Source organism: Taudactylus pleione, unplaced genomic scaffold (genome assembly GCF_031769625.1).
Source record: "Taudactylus pleione unplaced genomic scaffold, aTauple2 ptg000225l, whole genome shotgun sequence".
Lineage (NCBI taxonomy): Eukaryota > Metazoa > Chordata > Amphibia > Anura > Myobatrachidae > Taudactylus > Taudactylus pleione.
The window spans coordinates 13,440,059-13,467,397 of NW_028284627.1; the positions used below are offsets into that span (position 1 = coordinate 13,440,059).

The 27,339-nt window shown below is 44.4% G+C and overlaps 1 protein-coding gene across 3 annotated transcripts in view; it reads right to left on the reverse strand.

Annotated features, from left to right (window-relative positions):
• ADAM19 (ADAM metallopeptidase domain 19) overlaps window positions 1-12,740 on the reverse strand; it is a 73,017-nt gene extending 60,277 nt beyond the window's left edge. For all 3 annotated transcript variants that reach the window (XM_088478949.1, XM_088478948.1, XM_088478947.1), the window contains exons 1-3: window positions 12,545-12,740; window positions 11,325-11,431; window positions 9,742-9,812 (exon numbers count right to left, since the gene is read on the reverse strand). In XM_088478949.1, coding sequence (XP_088335075.1) covers window positions 9,742-9,812; window positions 11,325-11,431; window positions 12,545-12,635 — 269 coding nt within the window. In that variant the 5' untranslated portion in view covers window positions 12,636-12,740. The remainder of the gene's footprint in view (window positions 1-9,741; window positions 9,813-11,324; window positions 11,432-12,544) is intronic.
• Between the last annotated feature and the right edge of the window lie 14,599 nt (window positions 12,741-27,339).

The following is a 27,339-nucleotide window of genomic DNA, read 5'->3' on the forward strand; positions in this document are numbered from 1 at the left end:
CCAGGCTTAAATAGTGCCCCCAGGCTGGCCCCTTTATGCAGTGCCCCCAGGCTTAATTAGTGCCCCCAGGCTGGCTCCATTATAAACTGCCCCCAGGCTGGCTCCATTATAAACTGCCCCCAGGCTGGTCCTGGTCCCGGCCCCAGCACATACCTTTACTTGCTGGTCGGTCTCCCGCTCGCCGCTGCTGCTGCTGCTGCTGCTACCGCGCGCTGACTGGATCTAACTAGATCCAGCAGACGCGCGGGGAAGGCTCCTCACGTCACGGGTGACGTCATGACGTCACCCACGCAGTGCATCACTTGGAACGCTGGCCTCTGAAGTGATCGGAGGCTTCTTTAGCCTCTGGTCACTTCAGAGGCTAGTGTTCCACAGCGGGGGTCGGCGGGGAAAAGTGCCGGGCGGCAAGCTGTTTCTGCCGGGCGATGCGCCCGCAGAAAACAGCCTGGGGAGAACACTGTATATATATAATTATATATATATATATATATATATATTGTGGTGGGAGCACTGGTGAAGTCTGGGATGGCATATATGTGTGTCCCAGATTTCTATCATATGTGTTTTAAAAACCCCAGGAATGTCTGTTATGCCAAACAGACCAGAAGTGTCAGCTTTTGGTAAAAGCCGGATAATGGGTTCTAGGGGTGTGGATGTGAGAAGAGAAGGGAGGGCTCCATCCACAGGCCATTCCAGGTGTTGGGCCTTTCAGTCTGAGAGCAGGCTGATTAGTAGTTGCACCTGGTGGCTCAGATAAGCTGTGTAAGGCTGGCCACACACAAGACCAACTTACATCCAACCATCCAACTAGTTGATTGGTTGGAATGAAAATCTGGTAAGGAATGAAAGCAAATGACAATCAGCAATTGTCATAACCCTGGCTAGTTTTTTACCTTTTGCCTTGAGACTTACCTCTGCCAGCTGCTCCATGGATCTGTGTGTGTAATTTGCCTGGAGAATCTTCTCTGATCATGCTGGCTGCAACACTTCTCTGTATGCATTCCCTTCCACACTGATTGTTCACCTGGGCTCTACTCTGTCTGTGAGCATTGCTAGTCTTGATTGGAATCACAGGTGTGGTTCTGATTCTCAGTGCTGTAGAGATGAATACTCCCTCTGCATGTTGTGCCTTCCACCACTCAGAATGCTACTGCCAGACCACCTGTCCGTATCCACCAATTGCTGCCAGACCCAGGGTATGTATATCCTCCCCTGATAGCATTCTGGGCCTGAACATCTCGTTACTTCTTGTGGTGTATGGTTCGTGCTGCTACTCTGTACTAGTGTATCCCGGGCTCCTGCTACTACAATTCCTGGCAATCCAGAAAACCTGCTACAGCAATACCTGGCAATCCAGAAATCCTACCAGTTCCCAAACCAGTGCATTATGTCCATTGTTGTTGCATGACTTATGATCCTAAGTTTCCTGTGTGTTACCAGTGCTTCCTAGTACAGCCCACGATACTCCAGTCCGGAGTGATATTCCAAGTCCATTCCACGATACTCCAGTCCGGAGTGATATTCCAAGTCCATTCCACGATACTCCAGTCCGGAGTGATATTCCAAGTCCATTCCACGATACTCCAGTCTTGAGTGATATTCCAAGTACATTCCACAATACTCCAGGCCAGAGTGATATTCCAAGTCCATTTCACGATACTCCAGGCCAGAGTGATATTCCAAGTCCATTTCACGATACTCCAGTCCGAAGTCAAGTTCCAAGCTCACCAGTTCAATTCTCATTACTCCAGTCCAGAGTCAACTTCCAAGTTCATCAGTTCAATCCACGTTATTCCAGTCCAGAGTCAAGTTCCAAGTTCGCCAGTTCAACTCAGCAAGTCTTCCTGCCAGTCCCAGTCCGGTTCCTCCAAGTCTTCTACTAATTCCACTCCAACGTTACAAGTTTACTGTTCTTGTCATTTATCACCAAAGGCAGTTCTCACTGCTATACAATTCTTTCGCAAATAGAGCTATTTACCTCAACCATGGTTCCAGTCAAGCTGGTCTCCGCTGAATCCACTTCAACACCTGAGTCAGGTAATTCTCAAGCACCATTCGTGACAGCAATTTGCTCCCAAACGCCGGAAATTGGACAAAAACTGTTGTTTGAACAAATTGTTTAGATCAAACATTTAACAAACTTGTTTGAACGACCATTTTCATCTGTTTTCTGGCATTTAGGCGCAAATTGCTGATAATCATTTACTCCCATACGTTACCAGATTTTCATTCCAACTAGTTGGCTGGTTGGACAGATAATCTTTAGATGTGTGGCCAGCTTTAGGTTTTGGTTGAGCGTCTCACATACCCTGGGGAAGAACAGACACTGAGGTTTGTTCAGAGACACTGTTATTTGGAAGTGCTGTGTGTGTGGTAAGGCAGTAGGCCCTGCCACTTGTAGAGGGAATAACCTGTCTAGTTAGTACCCAGAAGTGCTAGGATTCATTTCTATGTTTTATTTATTTTGTGGTTTATATTGCACAATAAAACTGGTGCCGACCAGCTTGCACGAAAACCCTGGACTGGTGTGCTGTTTCCTGGCTGCTGTGTGTAAGGAGGTGTCCATCTACCCCAGGAGAGGGACCCCTACCCCGACTATATCACAATATATATATATATATACATATATACACACACATAATGGACCCGATTCAGAGACGCTCGCTAGATGCGATCGCTCGCCCCCTCGTATGCAAATTCGGCAAAGTGACAGCGTGGCAGGCGCTCGCTCGGAAAGGCCCACTTTGTCTTGTGAGCAATCACTTTGTGTATGCAGACACCCATTAGCGTATGTAGAGACGCCCACTAGCGCACGTCATCTCCAGGATGATAATAATTTTAATAAACATTGGTACAGCGAGGACCATTGGAAGGGCTCGCAGTGCTTGTGGTTGCCTTACCTTACCGCAAGCACTGCGAGGATTTCTTGGTAAAAAAAAAAAGCCGATGACGTGTACTATGACGCTGTCTGTTAATTATGCACGCCCTAGAAACGGCGTTGAAACATCCAGGCACGCTTGCGTTCGCACCGCCACTCCCACGTTATTAGTGTTCTGCCCGTTACCACACACAAACGGCCTCTCCTGTCACTCATTACACTGGGCTGTCTTTGCTTGGCGAGCGATCAGATTCCGATCGCTCTGAGTAGATCGCGCACGCACAGTACGAAGCATTTGCATGCGCAGTCGCTTAACATCGGCCGCGTACGAGCAAGTGGCCGCTTGCGACCGGGTCTGAATAAGCTCCAATGTCTTGATAAGAGGGAGAGCCTGTGAAACTTTGATCTCCACTACTGTGTGGTTTATCTTATTGTCTATAATCAGAGTGCCATCCAGTGTTTTTTGTATATATAGCTGCAACTCCGTCACTGCAGGAGGGGCACCTGGATTGCTGATCATTTCAGCTGTAGTGCTAGGCATCTAATATATACAGTCAGGTGCATAAATATTGGGACATTGACAGAATTTTCATATTTTGGCCTCTATTCACCACCACAATGGCTTTGAAATGAAACAAACAAGATGTGCTTTAACTGCAGACTTTCATATTTAATTTGAGGGTAATTACATCCAAATCAGACGAACGGTGTAGGAATTACAATGGTTTCTATATGTGCCTCCCACTTTTTAAGGGGCCAAAAGTAATGGGACAAACTAAACAATCCTAAATCTAACTTTCACTTTTTAATACTTTGTTGAAAATCCTTTGCAGGCAATTACAGCCTGAAGTCTGGAACGCATAGACATCACCAGATGCTGGGTTTCATTCCTGGTGATGCTCTGCCAGGCCTCTACTGCAAATGTCTTCAGTTCCTGCTTGTTCTTGGGGCATTTTCTCTTCAGTTTTGTCTTCATCAAGTGAAATGCATGCTCACTCGGATTCAGGTCAGAGGATTGACTTGGCCATTGCATAACATTCCACTTTTTAGCCTTGAAAAACTCTTTGGTTGCTTTTGCAGTATGCTTCGGGTCATTGTCCATCTGCACTGTGAAGTGCCGTCCAATGAGTTCTGAAGCATTTGACTGAATATGAGCATATAATATTGCCCGAAACACTTCAGAATTCATTCTGCTGCTTTTGTCAGCAGTCACATCATCAATAAATACAAGGGAACCAGTTCCATTGGCAGCCATACATACCCACGCCATGACACTACCACCACCATGCTTCACTGATGAGCTGGTATGTTTTGGATCATGAGCAGTTCCGTTCCTTCTCCATACTCTCCTCCTCCCATCACTCTGGTACAAGTTGATCTTTGTCTCATCTGTTTATAGGATGTTGTTCCAGAACTGTAATGGCTTTTTTAGATGTTGTTTGGCAAACTCTAATCTGGTCTTCCTGTTTTTGTGGCTCACCAATGGTTTACATCTTGTGGTGAACCCTCTATATTCACTCTTGTGAAGTCTTCTCTTGATTGTTGACTTTGACACATATACACCTACCTCCTGGAGAGTGTTCTTGATTTGGCTGACTGTTGTGAAGGGGTTTTTCTTCACCAGGGAAATAATTCTTCTGTCATCCACCACAGTTGTTTTCCGTTGTCTTCCGGGTCTTTTGGTGTTGCTGAGCTCTCCGATGCGTTCTTTCTTTTTAAGAATGTTCCAAACAGTTAATTTGGCCACACCTAATGTTTTTGCTATCTCTCTGATGGGTTTGTTTTGATTTTTCAGCCTAATGATGGCTTGCTTCACTGATAGTGACAGCTCTTTGGATCTCATATTGAGAGTTGACAGCAACTGATTCCAAATGCAAATGTCACACCTAGAATCAACTCCAAACCTTTTCCCTGCTTAATTGATAATGAAATAACGAGGGAATAGCCCACACCTGTCCATGAAATAGCTTTTGAGTTGATAGTCCCATTACTTTTGGCCCCTTAAAAAGTGGGAGGCACATATAGAAACCGTTGTAATTCCTACACCGTTCACCTGATTTGGATGTAATTACCCCCAGATTAAATCTGAAAGTCTGCAGTTAAAACACATCTTGTTTGTTTCATTTCAAAGCCATTGTGGTGGTGAATAGAGGCCAAAATATGAAAATTCTGTCAATGTCCCAATATTTATGCACCTGACTGTCTGTGTGTGTGTGTGTATATGTATATGTATATGTATATATATATATGTGTATATATATATATATATATACACACACACATACACACACACACATCCATTTTATGTATGATAGTACCAAGTTCAGTAAAGAAGGCGCTCCAGGAACTTGATGATGTGGTTTGCGGTGTATCTCATGATACACCGCTCAATGCTCAATGGCACAATGACGCATTTCATGACAGTTATCACCAGGGGCATAATTAGGTATTTGAAGGCCCCGTAGCAAAAGTTTGTAAGTGCCTGTATGTATCACCCAATGGTGAAAAATGTAAATAACACATGTAACTTTGACAAGGAAGATGGGCCCCCCTCATCTCTGGGCCCCAGCAGCTGTACCCCTTGCACCTATGGTAGTTACGCCCATGGTTATCACCAGCAACACCCACCTCCTGCATCTCCCACCTAGAATGATGAGAAGTACAGTATGATACTTGGCTAAATGTGGCTGTTTTAATCCATTCAATTGGAATAATGATCGATAGAGATAATCAAATTTGTTTCAAAGCAGTTGTCAACCTTTTTCTTAAGTTTGTTTTGTAATAAATTCCCAAACTTTAATTTGGATCAACAATTCAAGTGAACTTTGAAAAAGGAGAACAAGTTCGACCTTGTTTGAGCTTAATGGCTACTTTATATCGTAATTTTATTTATTTATTACCAGTTATTTATATAGAGCACACACATTCTACAGCGCTTTACAGAGAATATTTGGCCATTCACATCAGTCGCTGCCCCAGGGGAGCGTACGATCTATATTCCCTATCACATACTCACACACATACACACTAGGGAGGAAACCGGAGTACCCAGAGGAAACTCACGCAAGCACATGGAGAACATACAAACTCCATGGGGCTATAGTGGGAACTGAACCCACGACCTCAGTGCTGTGAGGCAGTAATGCTAACCATTACACCGTCTGTGATACCCACTGCTGTAATTTTAGCAGTTTACCATGCAAATGGTGAACTTTCAATTGGGAGAAAGTCATCTTTGCTGTTTGAGTTAAAGAGAAAAAAAAAAGACTTTCAAAATACAATAATTTGCATCCATTTAGACTCAAAACAGGCAACATTTCACAGTTTATCTTAATGTCTTCAAGATCAGGGAAACAAGTTTGAAGCTTGCTGCTCCAGTACAGGGTAGTCGCAGCAGATGAACAACATGACACCGGTCAATTGTACCATACACAAGTTCAAAGTCCACAAACCGCCCATATGCAATAAAATTTTGAGCTGGTTCAACATTTTCAGTCATGTCTCACAGAAATTTGTTGGATTTAGTAAATATCTCTCCAAGATCACAAGTTAGTGTTGCTGATAACAATAGAAGAGTGATTGCAGCTAAGATAAGCCTGTGAGATAATACAATATTTCAGCGAACTGTCCAAATAACCTAAAATGCACAGTAAGTTTTGCAGAGACAAAAGGCTACTAGCTGTGATGTATAGTATGTTTCCTATAATGCACCTATACATGGAATACATAAAAAAATCATTGATATTTCAGAGGGCCTCTGAAATATGTAATACATTACACTGATAATACACAGGTAGAAACATAAAAGCTAGGCTAACCTATTGGGGAGATCTAGAAATAAAGTATATTCCTAACTAATACACATACTATTTAACCATTTTCTGTGCAAATGTGACAGAAATTATGTCGCTGATGATATACTAATTCTAGGATGTAACAAGATTAAATATATTTCGTTATAAGGATTTCTGACTTAAGCTGAGTACACTCCATAAGATGGTGCGACCCATCGATGGTGCGATGCGATGTAACAATACATTGCATGCGCCGTACACACTGCACATCCTGGCCTATGACGGCTATCATGTGTACCCAGCTTAGGAAGCAATTTCTGAATACAGGCCATAGAAGAGTCATTAACAAACACACAGGGGTATATTTACTAAAGTGAGAGTTTTTAGAAATGGAGATGTTGCCCATAGCAACCAGTCAGATTCTACTTAACATTTAACTAGCACCAACTAGATAATAGCCAGAATCTGATTGGTTGCTATGGGCAACATCTCAACTTCTAAAAACTCTCACTTTAGTAAATCTACCCCACAGTCTTTTGTAAGTGACATCACAGGGAAGGGGTGTTGAGGTGGGAAAAAAATTATTTGAAAAACTGATATCAATTGTAGGTCTTTGGGAATGCGAATCGGATTACGGTGCTGTCTATATTCTAGCCAACAGATCATAGGACTATACATATGTTTCTATTTTGCTATTTCTTTTTAGGAAACTACGCATAAACTTACATTAGGATGTATTAATGTAGTTATTTATTTATTACCAGTTCTTTATATAGCGCACACATATTCCGCAGAGCTTTACAGAGAATATTTGGCCATTCACATCAGTCCCTGCCCCAGTGGAGCTTACAATCTATATTCCCTATCACATGCTCACACACATACACACTAGGGTTAATTTTGTGGGGAGCCAATTAACCTACCAGTATATTTTTGGAGTGTGGGAGGCAACCGGAGTACCCGGAGGAAACCCACGCAAGCACAGGGAGAATATACAAACTCCACACAGTTAGGGCCATGGTAGGAATCGAACCCAGGACCTCAGTGCTGTGAGGCAGTAATTCTAACCTTTATACAGTTTGTGCTGCATTCGGCAGCATGGCCCCCGCTAACGATATGTACCGTCGAACCTGCATGCAGGGCCGATGGGGGAGGTCGCGGATCGTCAGCGAAATAGCGGGTACACTAGTGTTCAACCAGCTTTACACTAAGAGAAATTATTCTTTAGGGTGTTCCTACAACATCTATCATTCTGAACTATACACTGACTTGCTAAAGACTGATAAACAGGATTTAACAGGTGTGACAAGCTCTCACGTCATTGGGAATTTGTAGATTCAGATCAGGACCCCTGGGATTAGCCTTGTGGTTAGAAGAGTAGCAGAAGTTTGAGGCCTTGGTAAAGCATTTTTTCATTAGGCCAGTTCTACTGCAAATTGCAGAACAGGAGGTAGATACTTGAGATGAATATGAAACGAATAAGCTGCAGGATGCACTAGTAAACACAGGTAAATGGTAACTGCAGACGAGCACCGATGCACTTGTAAACGCAAATAGTTGGTAAATGCAGACAGGTATTGATGCACTTGTAAATGCAAATAGTTGCTAATTGCAGACAAATACTGAAGGACTTTGGAAATGCAGATAGGAAACAGAAGCTGGAAGCAACCACAGCTAGGAGCCAGGATACCCCTCCCAGAAAAAAAAAGAGTGTTGTTCTGGCAATGAGCATGGCACTGGTGATGGTTTAAAAGTGTGCTCCTATCGCTTATTGGATAAATTAATCATATACGTGTGACTGCTGGGATCTGGTTGGCCAATTCAGTCATGTGAAGAAATCCAAGATGGTGGCGCCCATGCTCTGCTGTCATTGGAACTGTCAGAAGAGAAACGCCAGGCCCATATGCAAAACTGCCTTCATAGGTCTCAGGGGTGCCAGACACGGCCAGGGAGGGCATGGATGGCAGTGATGTGACAACGCCGGACCCGGTGACTGGGGCTAGGACTACATTACAATAAGATCTGACCACTGGACATAATAATAAGAGATCGAAACTTAGAACCCACAACATGACTCCAATGGACATGATCATAATACAATTCTGTTACACTATACAGATATACTGAACATCCCAACCCACTAAACATGAGCATAGTACAGTACTTTTACACTCATAACAGATGTAGAACACTACACCTCTACATTATCTGACCACTGGACGTGATCCTAATACAATTTTATCACACTTTATACAGACATAGGGCACTATACATCCCAAAATGGCATGACTACTGTATATGATCATAATACAATTCCAATACACTCTACAGAAACATAGAACACTGAGCCCCCCAACATTACCTGACCACTGGATGCTCATGGCATCTATTCACTGGCCAGTGACTGTTAACCACAATCCCCCCTTGGGACACTGCGGCCCGCAGGTGGGGGCAGCTGTTTTAGCAGGGTGCTGCCCTAAGGGCAGGATGCACTTTAGCGCTTTCAAATACAGCCTAGAGGGAACAATACAATTCTATTACACTCTATATAGGCATAGGACACTACACATCACAACATGACCTAACAACTATACATGATCATAACACAATTCTATAAATGGACACAAGGCAATATTTCTATCCAATGTGACCTGTCCACTGGACATGATCATTGCAGGAATCTATTATATTCTATGCAGAACGAAAACACTGCACCTTCCCAGCATGACCCAGCCACTAGACATGATCATAATGTAATTCTACTACATTCTACAGTCATATAACGCTACTCCTACTCAACACAATGTGATCACTGGATTTGATCATAATATAGTACTAATATAAAAAAAATTGTTAGCAAATTGTATCCTATAACTCACACACACAAATAATATATAAATGCATTCACCAATCATATATAAGAAACACTGTTTTCAGCTTTGCAGGGTTATAAATCCACAACCTGGGAGAGCAGTGACATATGTCATATAGGTGGAGAATAGTTCCTGAGCAGAAAGGACATACTATAGTTATACTGTGTACATTATTGCTGGTATTACACATACTCACTCGTTTCTTTGCAGAGATAGGATTAGCTCTCTCCCTTCTGCTGTTACCATCACTTCTACATGTGCTGGGTACTAAAAAAATAATATTTGTATTAAATAAATCCTAAATCGCACACACACGTAAATATACGCAGCCAAATTTAACATAGACTACACTATTGTCTACATAAGTGTGCTAGTGCATTGAAGATGCAGAGACGGAGCAATCTATAAGACCCCCTGGGGCCAAATGTAATAGGGTGAGTTTAGAAAATGTGAGTTTTCTCACACTTTTTAAACTTGGCCAATGTAATAGATCCGAAAACAAAGCAACAGAGCAAACTCGCATGTTTTTCAGACTCAAAAAGTCTCACGATTTAAACTCTCATCCAGATGTTTTCCCATTTTGAAGATAAAACTCGACCAATGTAATAGTGAGAGAGTTACTGCTAAACTCTCACATTTTCTAAACTCTCACCCTATTACATTTGGCTCCCAGTGTATATATTATGTAGGAGCTGTAATGCAATTGGCTGTTTTTATTTTTACATCTCTAAATGAATTATCTGCCCTAGGGTGCCTTTGATATATTGGTTATCCAATGTCTGTAACCCTTGATATGACCAAGGCTGGTATATATATATATATATATATATAAAGCTATGCTTTGAGTATTGCATATGACAGTATTCACAGACCAGTTATGTGTCACATCTACTGCGGGCCATACATCTAAACAGCGATTCCCAGTTCTGCCATCGCCAATCAGTGGTGATCCGATCCGCTGAGTGGTGAACGCCGATGATCAGCGATTTGTTGGTTGGATCAGTAAAAAAAAAAAAAACATACTAACAATCTCCATCTCACTGATTACGATTATTTTTGGGTCGGGATCTGGGAATCCAAATTGTTCAACATGATAGATTCTCACGATCCCCAGACCCAGGCATCGGCAGAATGGGAATTGCCCCGATACAAGCTGTATGGGCCACATAAAGGTAACAAGAACTAGTACTCTGAGCTCTGTTTAAGAATGAGCCATAACCACTTTAGCTTTCGCAAAAGGGGTTATGTACCTCTGTTAGTAAACAGAGGTACACTTAGTTTACAGCTGTTTGTGACTAGACCACTCTATAGATGGCTTTAGCGTTATGGACCCAGCAAAGCTTTTCCACTTCATCCTTCCAGGCTTTGCTAAGTCCCCTACGGGTTGAAGTACTATGCGCATTAGTTAGCAGCACGTGAGTGGTTGGCAGCAAGCAAGTGAGCAGATAACGCCACCGAGAAGGGGGACACTGCGGGAACTTGCCGGACAGGTAAGTTTTGGTAAATACCGGCGGCATATTCATTAGTTCACTGCAATACTAAACAAGATATGCCCCCGGAAATTAGTATTGTTATTAAATGTTCTGACAAGAAAACAAGCTTTGTTGAAAAACACAGGAGACAGAAACCAACGACATGAGTGAAAGTTGCAGGAAAACATGTACAAGCCTATACATTAAATTCAGAAGGTAGAAATCTGCTTTACATTTGTAATAACAGATATACATTTGTCTATGGATCAGAATACAGCCATGTCTCCATACACTCAGTCCAACTCACTTTGTTAGTGATCTTATTTCGTAAAGGGTGAGGTGTTAACCAGCGCGGCTCTATCACTTCAGAATGGGAGCGGATCTTATCAAGAAGAGGGGGCTGATTTTCCTCTCCTTAAAATATAGAAGGTGTGAAAATTAGTTTCCTGCAAAAGAGAGGAGTTTAGAGGTACAAACAGTCACTTGTACACCGGGGTCCCAAGAGGGGCACAAGTGTGCATGAAAGTAAAAAATGTGTAATACAGCAATTTTTTTAATCTAAAAAGTAACCTTCCCCTCTTTTGACATTTTCGGAAATGTCAAAAGACCTCCACACCCAACAGTTAATATAATGTGCTCATTGTATCCCATTCAGCAAAATGACACTGAAGTAGCACATGTCGCCTTATCAGACATGACAGGTGTGACAGGCCATGGTATTTCCTGACAATATCTGCAAAAATCCCCTCATAGAGATGGTTTCTGATGATCTATCCATCAGGTCTAGTCTATGCCAAGTCCTCCCACACTTACTGTTAGCATCTATAAATTCTTCATCACTCGTCTATATATAGTGTGCTATATATATATTGCACCAGTAAGGGCACGCTTACAGGCTGCCTGACAAACTTGTATACACACATTCATTACACTCCAGGCTCGTGTGACTAGTGCATGTGCTGCTGGAGAACTGTATATACTATACACCTACAGTACATGCTGAAATACTGTAGGCAGTACACATTAGATCGTGCACATATATAAAAAGCAAGACTTATCAGATTACTAATGTAGTATTCACACACGTGTGTATGTGTATGTACATATGTGACACTGTGTGTATACACACTCTAAGTGTAAAGGAGAAAGACCCATCTAAACACATCCATTGCAAAGTATTTTATATGAATACATACTATATATATATATATATATATATATATATATATATATATATATATATATATAAACATTTCTACATTGGTCATGTGTGAGGGTGTGGGTGTGTATGTGTATGTATATATATATATATATATATATATATATAAAACACATACATACATACATACATACATACATACATACTGACATATAGACACCCTCACACCTGACCTATGTAGCACTGTTCATGTATGAAGGGCTGAGCTACATGTCATTTAGCAGCTGCCAGCGCAGTGATATGTGGATAATACATTGGTCTCTGGAACATGCAGGGAGTTTTCTCCACGCGTGTCCTCGTCCACTTGCCTATCACAGTGGGTGGTGCAGGTGATGTCAACATCGCGATCCACATCCACATCCAGACAGGGATCCCCCCGAGCCACGCAGCTCCTTCCATCCGCGGGATCCCCGGCTTCTCCCCACCGTCATAGATCCAGCGTCAGCGGCAGCATCTCCGTCCTCACAGCCGCTACCCCGGAGAGATGCTGCCCGGACTCACACAAAGCCGGCGCCCCGCTACTCGCTGCAGGACAGACCCTCCCACCCGTGACACTGCTGAGTATGGCGCGTGGCGGCTGCTGCCCGGGGATTTATACCGTGCGCGGTCCCTCGGATGGGAGTCTCTCTCCCTCACTGCTATTCTTGCTGTACAGTGTGAGGAGGACACGGAGGGGAGGGGGAGTGCAATAATCATACTGTATATATCCACAGAGACAGGAGACATTTCACAGGGACTGTGACATTAATGCAGGCATTGGCTGCATACAGGGGCAGAGCATCCATGTAATATGTATAGAAGATGTTACCTCATCCCTGCTGTTGCTGCATACATCCTCAGTAACACTTCTATATACTGTGTGTACACATGTAGGACATCTGCACTGCACATATATAACCTGTCAGTATCTGTAATTACTCTGTATGTGGGACAACTGCACAGCACCACTTTTGTGCTTTATGGAATGCTCATTATCAGAAATGACTATGTGGGACAACTGCACAGCACAACTTCCCATATAATTTATGCAATGCTCAGTATTATTCTGTATGTGGGACAACGGTACAAGTTGAACAACACCACTTATGTCCTTTGTGCAATGCTCAGTATCTGTAATTGCTGTGAATGTGGGGCAACTGCACAGTACCGCTTCTCATGCTATTTTATGCAATCAACACATCAACAGTTTTATATATATATTTGTAATTGGGCTATTGTAATGACATTTTCACCAAATGTCAGCAACAACCCATGCAATCCACACATGCAAAGAAATCAAACCATAGATGTCCATAAATTAAGTTATGTGTAATAATGTGAAATGACACAGTGAAAATGTATTGAACACATGAAGAAAGGGAGGTGCAAAAAGGCATGGAAAGCCAAGACACCCGCTGAAATCTATCAGTAATTAGAAAGCAATCCTGCCCCTTGTCAGTGCAGAATTAATATCAATTGGTTCAGTCCCCACTGATGGCCTATAAAAAGGTGTCTCATTACCAAGGTGTCCCATAAGAAACATCTCATGATGGGTAAAAGCAAAGAGCCCTCTCAAGACCTTCACAACCTTACTGTTGCAAAACATACTGATGGCATTGGTTACAGAAGAATCTCTAAACTTCTGAATGTTCCAGTGAGCACTGTTGGGGCCATAATCCGGGAAAAGGAAAGAACATAATTTCACCATAAACCGGCCACGACCAGGTGCTCCTCGCAAGATTTCTGACAGACAAGTGAAAAGAATTATCAGAAGAGTTGTCCAAGAGCCAAGGACCACTTGTGGAGAGCTTCAGAATGGCCTGGAATTAGCAGTTACAATTGTTTCAAAGAAAACAATAAGTATTGCAGTCAACCGCCATGGCCTGTATGCACGCTCACCACACAAGACTCCATTGCTGAAGAAAAAGCATGTTGAAGCTTGTTTAAAGTTTGCTGCACAACATTTGGACAAGCCTGTGAAATACTGGGAGAATATAGTCTGGTCAGATGAGACCAAAATTGAACTCTTTGGATCCCATAACTATGTTTGGAGAAGAAATGGGACTGCACATCACCCCAAAAACACCATACCAACAGTGAAGTTTGGAGGTGGGAACATCATGGTGTGGGGCTGTTTCTCAGCATACGGTACTGGCATACTTCATGTTATTGAAGGGAGGATGAATGGAAAATTGTACTGAGACATTCTTGATAAAAATCTGCTGCCATCTACCAGGATGCTGAAGATGAAACGAGGGTGGACATTTCAGCAAGGCAATGATCCCAAACACACAGCCAAGGACACTCAATTGGTTTCAGAGATAGAAAATAAAGCTGCTAGAATGGCCCAGCCATAGTTCCCTTTATACAGTGCCCCCAGTAGTGGTCCCCCTTATGCAGGCCCCAGTTGTGCCCCTTATACAGTGCCCCCAGGAGTAATCCCCTTTATGCAGCCCCCCAGTAGTGGTCCCCACTATCCAGTGCCCCTTGTCGTGGTCCTCCCTATTTAGTGCCCCCAGTGCAGTGTCCCTTGTGCCTTCAGTAGTAAGTCCCTTATATAGTGCCCCCAGTAGTAGCCCCCCCTATGCAGTGCCCTTTATATAGTGCCCCCAGTAGTAGTCCCCCCCTATGCAGTGCCCTTTATATAGTGCCCCCAGTAGTCTCCCCAGTAGTGGTCCCTGATGGAGTGCCCCCAGTAGAGGTCCCACCAATTAGTTCCCCCAGTAGTAGTCCCCCCAATTAGTTCCCCCAGTAGTAGTCCCCACAATTAGTTCCCCCAGTAGAAGTCCCCCCGATTAGTGCCCCCTGTAGAATAAAATAAAACTTACCTGCATCCACGCTCCCGCCGTCCGCACGTCAGCCCTCCTGGACTGGCGCGCTCTGCATTATGGGAGAGACATCATGACGTCTCTCCCATTACCTACTGCAAGAGCCGGAAGGCAGAGCTCATGAGTGAGCTCCAGCCCGGCTCTTGCAGGTGGACACTGTAGCAGTCAATGAGAGTCTTTCTGACTCTCATTGGCTGCTGTTTAACACACACATCGCCGCCACACTGGCGGTGATGTGTTTGTTAGAATGCACAGCCTGAGCCCGCCTCCCACCCTCCGCCTGGCGCTATTGGGAAAGTGCTCAGGGAGAGGGAAGGGACTAGGCTGTGCAGTACAGGACCGGCGCAGGGAAGCCTAGTGCCGGTTCTGTGTAAATGTGTAGCACTGACCGCACTCACTGCGGTCGGCACTACACTGGGTAACTAGGACGGGCCCGGCGGCGCGCCCCACACACACACACACACTGCCGGTTCCACGGCGCCCAGGGCACGTGCCCCGCTCGCCCTGCCATAGTTACGCCCCTGAATGCACCTTATCTGTTATTCTGTTGGTGAGGGAACTGCACAGCGCACATTACCATGTCCTTTATGCAATGCTCAGTATCTGTTGTTATTCTGTAGGTGATGCAACTTCACAGCACTACTTCTTTTGTCCTTTATGCAATGTTCAGTATCTGTAATTATTCTGTAGGTGAGGCAACTACACAGCACCACTTCTCTTGTCTTTTATGCAATGCTCATTATCTGTTATTCTGCATGTTGGACAACTGCACAGCACCACTTCTCTTGTACTTTATGCAATTCTCAGCATTTCTAATAAATGGCTACATTGTCATAGATTTAATTCAAAACTGAATGTAAAAAAGTTCCGGGAGGTGTCAGTGGTCTCTTCACTCCTATCCTGGGACTCCTGCGCATGTGCGGCGTCCCGGCTAGTTTTGCGATATGTAGCCCATAGGCTACAGCAGCTTACGCCATCTTCGGATGGCATTTGCTGCGGGGACCAAGTTAGTTTGGTTAATCTGACAGCATCACATGCCCCATAGAAACCTATAGGGGTTGTGCTACTGGTGGAAATGGAGGTACAGCAGCAGATAGAGACATCTGCAGGATACTTAATATTTGCTGGTAACCCCCTGAAAACTTGTTTTCAGGGAATACCCCTCAAATATTAAATTATAAATGGGCCAGAGAGAGATACTGTATTCTAAGGTACATATAACACATGATGATGATGGTTGCTGGAACTAGTGAATGGCTTACAGTTTGCAAACGATTATGCTTTTAATACTTTTAATAGGCTAGTAATTCATCATTACTAAAAAATTGGTGGAGGTAATTAGGTTTAGAACTCGCATGGAGTTCTAGCTAATTACCGAAGGAATTCATCATTCCTCCTCTCCACAGGTATCTATTCCGAAAAGCTGTAATTTCTACGATGTCAGCTTTTCAGAAAATAGATACTTTCCCTGCCTAGTCCTACGTTACCGCAGCTGTAATTAGTGCTGCGCATGCGTCGTTACATTCACAAAAGCAGCAACCCCCTCCGCTCTGCACCCCCCTCCTGCCTGCTTGGCCGCTACAGCCGCGGACCCCGACCTCCCGTCTGAAGAATTTTTTTTTTTTAATCTTCACTGTTTTTCTTTTTACTTTACTGTGTTCTGCCGGGAGAACACAGTCTGTGTCAGAGCAGCACCCGGAGCCAGGGGAGGGACCAGGCAGCGACGGAAGGACCTGCTCAGGCTGAAATCAGGTAAGTATTACCCGCTGTACGCCACCTTCAAATTCCGAAAATACATCATTTTCGGAATTTAATGAATAGTTTAATTTCTACGTGCCCATACTGTTGTACTAATGTATGGGGAGTGTGGAAATTAACGCAGGCGGACTTAACCAAGAGATATCAGTGATATCTTCTGTGTTAAGTGTGTTAGCGAATACTAAAAAAACGGTATTTAAGGAAAATATCCTTAAAACCATTATTTTAGTGTTGATAAAAAGGCCCCTCAAGCATATATTATTTGTCTGATATTTTTTTTTTTTTTGGGGGGGGGGTCAGCCATAAAGCTGACCTGTATTCAACTCCCCATTAGCCCCATATAATGTTCACTAATGACTAGTAGAGCACAGAGGAGCACTGGTCTCTTGTTGCTGCACACATGCTGTAAATCACACACTGTTTGGATAGTGCTCTGTGTTTCTGGTTACACATCAAAGACAATCTTGGAGAAATCTTAAAATAGAAAAAATAAAGCTGCTCTGAAACTTTTATTTATATATTAGGGCTTACAGTTCCACCGGCGTGTCATCACTTTGCCCATGACATCACTCTGCCCATGTCATCACTCTGCCTTTGCCACCCTGTGGTCCGGGTATGGTAAAGGAAAAATGCCCTTCTAAACATAAATGAACAATTTGCTGAATATCTGTTTTCTGGTTTTCTTTTAACATTTTTATTTTCTACGAGCCCTAAATTCTTGTAACACATCCAGCCTATGACACACAAGTATGTTCTTACATATGTTTCCTCTTTGATTATCACTGTGTGCACTGTAATTGAAAGCATGTTTCACTATCCTTTGAAATGTGCATTGTTATATGTTTGAGTAACAGAGCCTTAATATTATGTTTGCATCAATCTGTGCAAATGATGAACCTACATTAGTGCAGGTGCTCAGGTCACGGTGCTCCTAGTTTTGCAAAGCATTGTAAAGATTACTTTTCAGTTGCTGGATCTTTAGGGGTGTTCTCACTGGCAGGACTAAGGAATGGGGGGCCCTGATGCAAAAGCATATTTTGCACCACTCATCCCAAAAATATATGAACAGATTAACATGAACTGAAATTGCTGAGTAGCTGCTTCCCGACCTGACCCTGGTTATTATCCAATGTTAGACTTGCAAGAAACTTGGGAGACAACTTTATTTAAGTTTGAATAATTTGATTGGCAGCAATAACACAGTGTAGGCACCACTATATTACTGTAAAAAACCATGTAGAGATGGCAGGAACTATTACGTCTGCCTCCCTGTTCCTCGCTCTGCAAGTCATCACTTTCAACTTCCTTGTGTCAGGATCGGTGGCACAGATGCTTACTGCAGCCATCCCCAGCTACTCCTTCACCCAGAGCCACTGCAGGACTTAAAGGCGCCCTGTGCAGGTCATATGATGTCATGTTGAGGGGGTGAGTCCACCAGTGCTGGTATGGACAGCAACAATGCCGGAGCATCCTCAGGATGCTCCGGGGTGCTGTACAGGCTGCCAGCTGCATGTCCAACGAACGCTCAGTGATGCGAATAGCACACTTTTAGTCATGGAGCCCTGCGCTCTGTGCGATGGCATCACTCGCATACCCCGAGGTACGGCCCTGCCTTCACCTACTATGGTAGACACAAAACAAACACTATTGCAGTGCTTGGAGGAAACCCATAAACACACACTTGAGTCCTGGATATAGAAAATAGTACAACAGTACTTAATTTTTTCTGCTGAAATTGGCATGCACAATGAAACGCATTAGAAGTTTAACATAAGTCTTTGCTGCACCAGTGGATGATCTGTTAATACCAGTTGTTTCCATATTTACCTTTGGATCATATATCACTGTTATTGGACCTTTATCAACTGTCAGGGTGCGCAATGCCGACCTTCATGTTACTGTGTTCACAACACATTACTATCTATTTACAGAGCCTTGCTATTGTTCTCGGTAAGGATTCTGCAGCTCAGCAGTAGTCAGATCACAGTATCAATTATACATGGAGCCTTGCAGCTTGCCCCAGATCCGGTGCATAAGAGTGAGTGTATGAACCACGCAATCCAATGTTACCTGTGTGCCAAGCGAGTCACATATCTGAATAGGAGTCGCATATCTCTAGGATTGTTTGGACTTATGTGATTTACTTATTGTCCCTCAACAACTGATCCTCCTGCATGTGCAAGCTCTTTTGTAAACCCACGTTAAGTGCAGGTCTCTACCCCTAACAGAGCTTCTGTCACTTAGTTGAACCTGGCCCTTTTTGATCACTAGTAGAGGTATTGTTTCTACTGGAGGTCTTAAAATGTCTGCTTTTGGCTGCATATTGTGGATTCCTTGAACTGTTAGTGGCCCAACTGTAAACCTTACCTTCTTGATAATCTTTGTTCACAGTGGTAAGTTTATCTCTTTTAAATCTGATAAGCTCTCATTTATATACTTCTATTAGTGTTTTTCAATCCAATCAGTAGAGCATCCTGATTTGAGGCTATCCAGATGTTTTACTACATTGTAGAGATTTTATTATTAATAATAGACAGCTCCCGTGCAGATTTCTCTATTACGAGTATAATTAGATCAAAACTAGATTTATTTAGCATGGCTACCCATTCTCTGCAGAACTCCTGGTTATATCTGCCGATAGTGGATCTATTGCGGACCCTACAGTCACAGATTGTTATTTTTCTCAATTTAAGAAAATAAAATCGAGATCCCCCCACTTTTCTATAACCAGCACCAGGCTGAACCAGCTCAAGGCTGGAAATCCTCGGGAAGTGGAGATCCCAAAAATAAGGTCCTCCCTCTGGAGGATCAACCCCTGGTGGCTGTGGATGCAGGGTAAATGTGTAAAAAATAGAAAGTAATATTGTTATTTACAGATGGACTACAGGTAACAGTAAGCCTGCTCTGGTATGCTGGCACCTGTAGTCCGTTTGTAAATAAAATATTAAAATAAAGACAGAACTCGTACAAAGTATGTTTTAATCCTTTATAAAAAATAAATAAAATTTCATATTCACCAAACTCCTGGATTGGAGTCTCTTCTGTCCATGTAGATATCCAAGTGTCTTCAGAAAATAGTAATAAAAAAAAAAAAACGAAAATCCTGATCCCCACAGCACTGTACACTTGCGATAGTGCTAGCACATAATGACAGGTTAATGCTGATCACTCTCAGGAATTAATGGGGTAAGCGATAATTGTCTGAGAGCGTTGGAACTGGCACCTACCGCCACCACTACTTTTTATTGTATACTCATCTATGTAAAAGTATGGATTGTTGGTCCGATGTTTTTGGTAGCTTTTCAGTTGCTTTTGCTCTTATTAAATATCTGTTTTTCGTTGTTTTGCAAAATAGACCAAAATCACAAAACCGAAATTTAGTAAATGTACCATTAGTGTCTCCACTATGGATAAATTCACACACAAAAAATCCACCTGTTTCCTGAGAGTCTGTTGTATGTGACATAATATTTACTGGTATATATATCAATATTATTTTTACTAAAATAATCTCCAAACAGGCTTTTTCACCTCCTTTTCACATTATTTAGTTCGAAGACAACGGGGAGAGCCCTGCAATAATAACAGTGGCTTAACTAAGGCAGGGCCGCTGGGGCTTGTTCCGTGGTCGCCATGGGACCGGCTGTGCCCGTCCTAGTTAACCAGTGTAATGCTGACTGCAGTGAGTGCGGTCAGCACTACACATTTACTAAGGACCGGCGCTAGGCTTCCCTGTGCACAGCACCAGTCCTGTGCTGCACAGCCGAGCTCCTTCCCTCCCCCTGAGAGCTTACCCAATAGCGCCAGGCGGAGGTTGGGAGGCGGGCTCAGGCTGGTGTATTTACATACACATCACCGCCAGTGCAGCAGCGATGTGTATGTTAATCAGCAGCCATTGAGAGTCAGACAGACTCTCATTGGCTGCTGCTGCGCCCACTGCAAGAGCTGGGATGGAGCTCACTCAGGAACTCCATTTTCCGGCTCCTGCAGTGGGTAATGGGAGAGACTTCATGACGTCTCTCCCATAATGCAGAGCGCCCCAGCCCGGGAGGACTGCGGTAGTGCGAACGGTTGCTGGAGCAGGAGTGGGGATTCAGGTAAGTGGGATTTTTTTTTCTATACTCGTGTGTCTGTCTATTGGGGGCACTGCATCGGGGGGGGGCTACTTCAGACCAAGCCTGGTGAGGGGGCACTGCTGGAGAGAGGGCTACTACTGGGGCACTGCATCAGGGGGGGACCTCTACTGGGGACTACTACTGGGGTGGGACCACTACTGGGGAGGGGGCTACTACTGGGGCACTGCATCGAGGGACCACTACTGGGGGCACTGCATGGGGGGGACTACTGGGGGCACTGAATAGGGAGGACGACTACAGGGGCACTGGATAGGGGGGATCACTACTGGGGGCCTGCATAAGGGGGACCACTACTGGGGGCACTGTATAAGGGGCACTACTGGGGGCACTGCATAGGGGGGACCACAACATGGGCACTGCATAAGAGGGATCACTACTGGGGGCCTGCATAAGGGAGACCACTACTGGGGGCACTGTATAAGGGGCACTACTGGGGGCACTGTATAAGGGTAACTAACGGGGGGCTGCATAAGGGGGAACACTACTTGGGGTACTGTATAAGGGGCACTACTGAGGGCCTGCATAAGAGGGATCACTACTGGGGACATTGCATACTGGGGGTACTGTATAAGGGGCACTACTGGGGGCCTGCATAAGAGGGATCACTGCTGGGGTCACTGCATAGGGGGGACTGTATAAGGGGCACTGCATTAAGGTGCATATGGAATGGAAAGGAATGTTCAGAGTGAGGAGATAGGGGTGTGTGTCATGTTAACATGCCCCATTTTTTAGTGGCCACGCCCCTTGTGACCATGCCCATTTTTTGGCACATGGGGGGCTCCATTTTTAAATTTGCCCTGGGCTCCTTATACCCTAGTTACGCCACTGAATAATAACACCACCTGGAGATGGCATTATTAGGGCAATCCCCCGTTTTATCGACTCCTGCTCTGTTCTGATAGACAGAGCAGAATTGTGAGCCGGCGCCAATAATCAGCTGATCACTGGATCCCTGTCAGCTGATCATCGGGCTCCTGCTCTGTGACCCGGTCAGCTGCTTTGTGCTGTAAGCTGAGATGCCGGCAACCGAGAGGCGCGGGGTTTGCCGGTGGCGCATGCGCGGCAACACTCTCAGACGGGTACAACTGGGTATTTGAAGGCCCTATAGCTAAAGTAGCTTTGGCAAGGAAGATGGGCCCTCCCTCAGCTCTGGGATTAGAAATCCGCATTAATTTGACATGGGTTTCAATGGAAGTTAACATGGATATTAATTTGCTGAGTAGGTGAAAAATCTTTATATTAAGATAAATGCATGTATGACTTTAGGCGGATCTTCTGAGGGAATTAAGTGCTTGATTCTGGCTGTGTTCCTCAGATGAAAGAATGAGGATTTGATTGTGGCTGATACCTGATGTTTAAGTGTCAAGCCACTATCCAGGACAACACCAAGATTCCACACATGTTCAGTGTTTTGTAATTCTGATCCCGCAAGCGTAAGTCCTGTCGGTTGGCTATGCTGTAGCCCTGTCCTGTGACCTATCATAAGGACCTCTGTTTTATCAGGGTTCAGTCACAGCCAACTGGCACTCATCCACTCCTGAAGCTCAGCTAGGCAGCCATTTAGGGTTGTTATTGGGTCCTTTGTACCTGGAGCAAAGGACAGGTACAGTTGTGTATCATCTGCATAGCAGTGGTAGACCAGGCCATGACGTCTGATTATTTCACCCAATGGTAGCATGTATACTGCAAAAAGCATGGGAGATAGAATAGAACCCTGTGGGACACCGCATGGAAGTGACACTGGTGATGAAGAGTTTACTCCAGAAGAAACTCTCTGTGACCTGCCAGTGAGAAATGATTTGAACCATCTAAGGACTGTGCCATCCAGTCCACAGAAATATTTCAGGCGCTCAATTAGAATACCATGGTCCACAGTATCAAATGCTGCTGAGAGATCCAGAAGGATTAAGATTGAACAATCACCTCTGTCTCTTGCCATCAGAAGATCATTAAGCACACATACCAGGGCTGTTTCAGTGCTATGTCTTCTCCTGAATCCTGACTGGAATGGTTCATAAATATCATGGGTAGACAGTTGGGTTTCCAGTTGCATTGCCACCACTTTCTCAATGACCTTTCCTAGAAAAGGAAGGTTTGATACTGGTCTATAGTTGGTCATGCAGTCGAGGTCTAAATTACGTTTTTAAGAAGTGGTCTAACAATTGCTTCCTTTAGTGGTTCTGGAAAAATGGCTGTTTGCAAAGAGCATTGAACTATTTTTGCAATTACAGGGCCAATAATATCTATACACCCTATGAGAAGCTTGGTTGAGGCAGGGTCCAGATCACAGGTGGTGGGTCGCAACATTCTGATAATTTTAGCAATGTCTTTTACATCCATTATGTCAAAGCTGTTCCAGGGAGACAGGTGGCTTACCTTGGCAGGCTTGGTAGTTTGGCACTCCTTTAATGGTACTGTGGGGATTCCAGCCCGGATGGAGGATACTTTATCTGCAAAGAATTTTGCAAACTCATTGCATCTTGACTGGGAGAGGGTTTCATCATGCTGCAGGCATGCTGGTTTGCAAAGCATCTCCACTGTACGGAAAAGCTGAGCCGGCCTATTGTTTGCTGCCTTGATCTCATTTGAAAGGAACTCTGTTTTCTTACGGGTGATTGTTGATTGATATTCTCTTATATGTTTGATTAGTGTTAGCTTATCCTCTACCAGGTTCGTCTTCCTCCATCGTCTTTCAAGTCTACGCCCCCTTTTCTTGAGTTCACTAACACTATTGTCAAACTAAGGGGCTTGACGGTGTGGCATGAGGGGTCGTATACGCACAGGGGCAATAATATCCATTGCAGCTGTCACATCCCTGTTATAGTAATGGACAAGGAAACAAGGATCATCACAGGCCCCCATTACCGCAGAAAGATCCAGGTTTGCTGCAAGAGCCTGGGGAGTCATGCCCCTCCTTGGACGATACCTTGTCAACTCCATGGGTAAAGTTCTATTTTGAGGGGTTGCAACTGAGAAGTTAATTGATTGGTGGTCTGACCACGTGACTGCGTTTATATTTAGGTCAGAGACATCTAATCCAATCTGGAAGACAAGATCAAGAGTGTGACCACTTATATGAGTAGCCGAAGGAATGACTTGTGTGAGGCCCAGAGCATTCATTGTGCACAGGAGATCTTGGCCAAGGTGTGAGAGCTCATCATCAATCCATGCATTGAAATCCCCAAGGATCAGCCATCTTTGATGCTCCAGAACTAGTCCAGCAACAATATCTGCAAATTCTTGTAGAAATATCTTTCCATCTCCAGGGGGGCGGTAAATGAGAAGTACTCTGAATCCTAATTCTGTAGAACTCAGAGCAGCGATGCACTCAAACGAGTGGGTCATTTCCAATGGGTGGACCCTAAGTTTAAGTGCTTTTCTAAAGCAGATGGCCACTCCCCCTCCCCTGCGGTTAAGTCTTGGGTTGTGAATGACAGAATAATTTGTTGGAACTGCAGCTTCCAAGATAGGTTCTGCATTTTCATCTAGCCAAGTCTCTGTAATACAGGAAAGATCTACAGATTCAATAAGGTCAGCAATTGTGGCAGTCTTGTTTCTTATAGATCTGGCATTACAAAGGACAGACCTGATTGGGCATACCGGAGTGCCTGTAGTTTTCTTTATATTGAGTGTGGGAGCTCTGGGGATGTCAGTCACAGAGCGGGAGTTTAATGATCTGTTCTTCTAAGCACAGGGCCGTTTGATAGGTACCACTTCTATTTGTCTTCTATATGAAACTGGTGAACCTGAAGGCAAGGAACTTACGTTGTTACAGCGGATAAGAGATTTTCGTCCTCGTTTCCCAAGACTGCCCCGTTGAGTTTTTTTGAAAATGCCAAGGGAAAATTGCAGCTGCAACTCAGAACCTGAATCAGAGGTGGACGCTAATGTGATTTCATTCGGATTTGCTGCTGTGCATATATGCATATGATAGTCTCACACTTCCCCTTCTATAATTGCATATGCCAGAGTTTGCAAGCCCTGAGATGCCCACCTTCAGTAGTGTACTCAAACATGCCACCATCGGTACACCGTCGTGATGACCATCAACACTTACAATGCCCTATGGCTGGCGCAGAGCTCTCTCTAATCATGGCCTCTGTGGCTGTGGCTCTACGTATCCTTGGTCACTGACACACCATTGACACTCTCATAAGACACCAATGAGATGGGCTTTTTTTGCATTCACTTCAAGCTGCCTCCCAGTTACCCTCCCAGAACCAGATCTGTAGAGAGTCGGGCCTGAGAAATGACAAGGAGGCGTGGCTTAATGTAAGGAGGCATAGCCACACCTCCTGGCAAAAAAAAGACAATTATGATCTGCGGTGCCGCCAGTGCGCTCCACAGGGGGATGCCATTTTGCCCCTCAGCCAGGGGCAGATCCAGAGGAGACGTGATCAGTGTGATTACCCACCCCCCTCCTATCTGGTGCAGTTAAAAGTGCAGACTGCTGCGTTCAGCGGCAGCAGTAGTCTCGCTGTACTCACTGCAGCCCAGCACACAGCAGTGTGTGCTGGGCGCTGCTGCCGCTGACAGGAAGTGGGAGGAGTGGCGGACCCGGCCTCTCCAAACCCGTGTAACCGTTACCCACTCCCCCCCCTCACGGCTTCCCAGCCCGGAACGCCTATAGCTGTCTGACTCTTGAACTATTACAAGCAACTTTGTTAGCAACAGCGGTCTCTGCATACACTCAGTGGTAAGCTTGCGTCATTGGGGTTCCTCAGGCTTGTCCCACATGAGCAGTAGCAAATAATTGCTCAGCTGCGCAAACTTCATCATTGCTTCCACCTCTGAATCAGGTCCTCGGTGCAGAACCTCTAGTACACCCATCCCAATGTATAATCATGCCCCTGGAGGCATTTAAATAACGTCATTTGGCCAATAATGACATGTCAATTTTCAGTTGATTATGTGGGACATGTATTTTGGGGCGTTGTATAGATAGGAAATGGGTTTTTGAACTTGTAGATGGGAGTTACAAGTGTATTTTGCCAATATTTTTGAAACTTGCTTACAAATCACATTACAGGTATTTTTCTGTAACCTAATATAATCTAGAGGCTTTAATTTTGTGGGGAAAAAACACTTGCGCACTAATATTGTTTCACTTTGTAATTAAAAAAATGGAGATATCAGCCATTTGGCACCTTAAAAGACCCTAAAATACTTTGCTTATGACCATTAATAGCCTTCTGTACTGTTATACAATCTTTTTTCCACTTTGGGGTTCAGGATGATTTCCCCACTTTTTCATGCACTTCCCCAGGTTATGCGCTGTAGAATTACCGCTTACTGCCATGGGAGCAGCTAATAGTCTTTTACAATTGAAATGACTCACAGAAGACCACTTGATAGAAATAACCTGCAAAATGTAATGCAACCTGTGGCTTCTGTAGACAGAACTTGTGGCTAATAGAATCGGCCCTTTAAACACAAAGGAAAGTCCACACACCTGAGATGACAAATCCAAATAATAACCTAGTGGTGCCCTGATAAGTTCTAGTATTTTAACAAAAGCAGTCCACCACTATGGCAAATCTATAATGGATGCAGGGTCTTAGGCCCTGATTCAGACCCGCTCGCTGCCGGAGGCAGCTCGCAGGTCTGAGGGGCATTTTTTTTTTTGTGTCCGGCCTTCTGGCCGCTCGCTAAGCTGTGGGTGACCACCCACAGCTTTTGCGAGCGGCCAGGTGATGGTCACGACCATCGGGCTTGCGACGAGACCCTTGTGGTAGGGTCTCGTCTGCTGCTGCAAGCCCCAGTGAGCTTCCGGCTCTAATAGAGCCAGAAGCTCACTACTGACATGGTGATGTCAGTAGGGCCGTCCACAAACGTCAGGCGTTCCTTCAGGAATGCTTCCGTTTGTCCAGCCACCCCTCCTCCCCGCCTACAAAACGGGGCAAGCTGTCGATCAACATCGACAGCCGCCCCGTTTGTAGCGAGCCCCGGAGCGAGTGAATTTCTCACTTGCTCTGGGGCTTGCGAACGCGCATTGCGCACGCCGCGCACGCGCAATGCCCCACCATCGACTGAATCAGGCCCTTAGTTACTTATCTCTTGACCCTCCCGCCCCCTTATTCCGGTGATATCTTCAATACTCACCCTCACATTTTTATACTGTTAATATATCTACCATGCCACTTTCCCTCTTCCTCACTGTGGTATTATTTTAATGCTGGTATAATATTTCCCAGCTCTTGGGTGAATTTGGGTCAGAGCTGTGGATTTCTATGCTACTCTAGGCCTCAGTTGGTCATCCCACCTGACCCATTAGAGTGGGAGATGATTACTGTGAAATCTGCCCCACATCTATAAGCGAGCCAAGATTGCTTAAGGTGAGTTTTGGGTGACCTCATCCCTTCCACAAACAGAAATATTTAAATATGAGTTTTAGACACTATA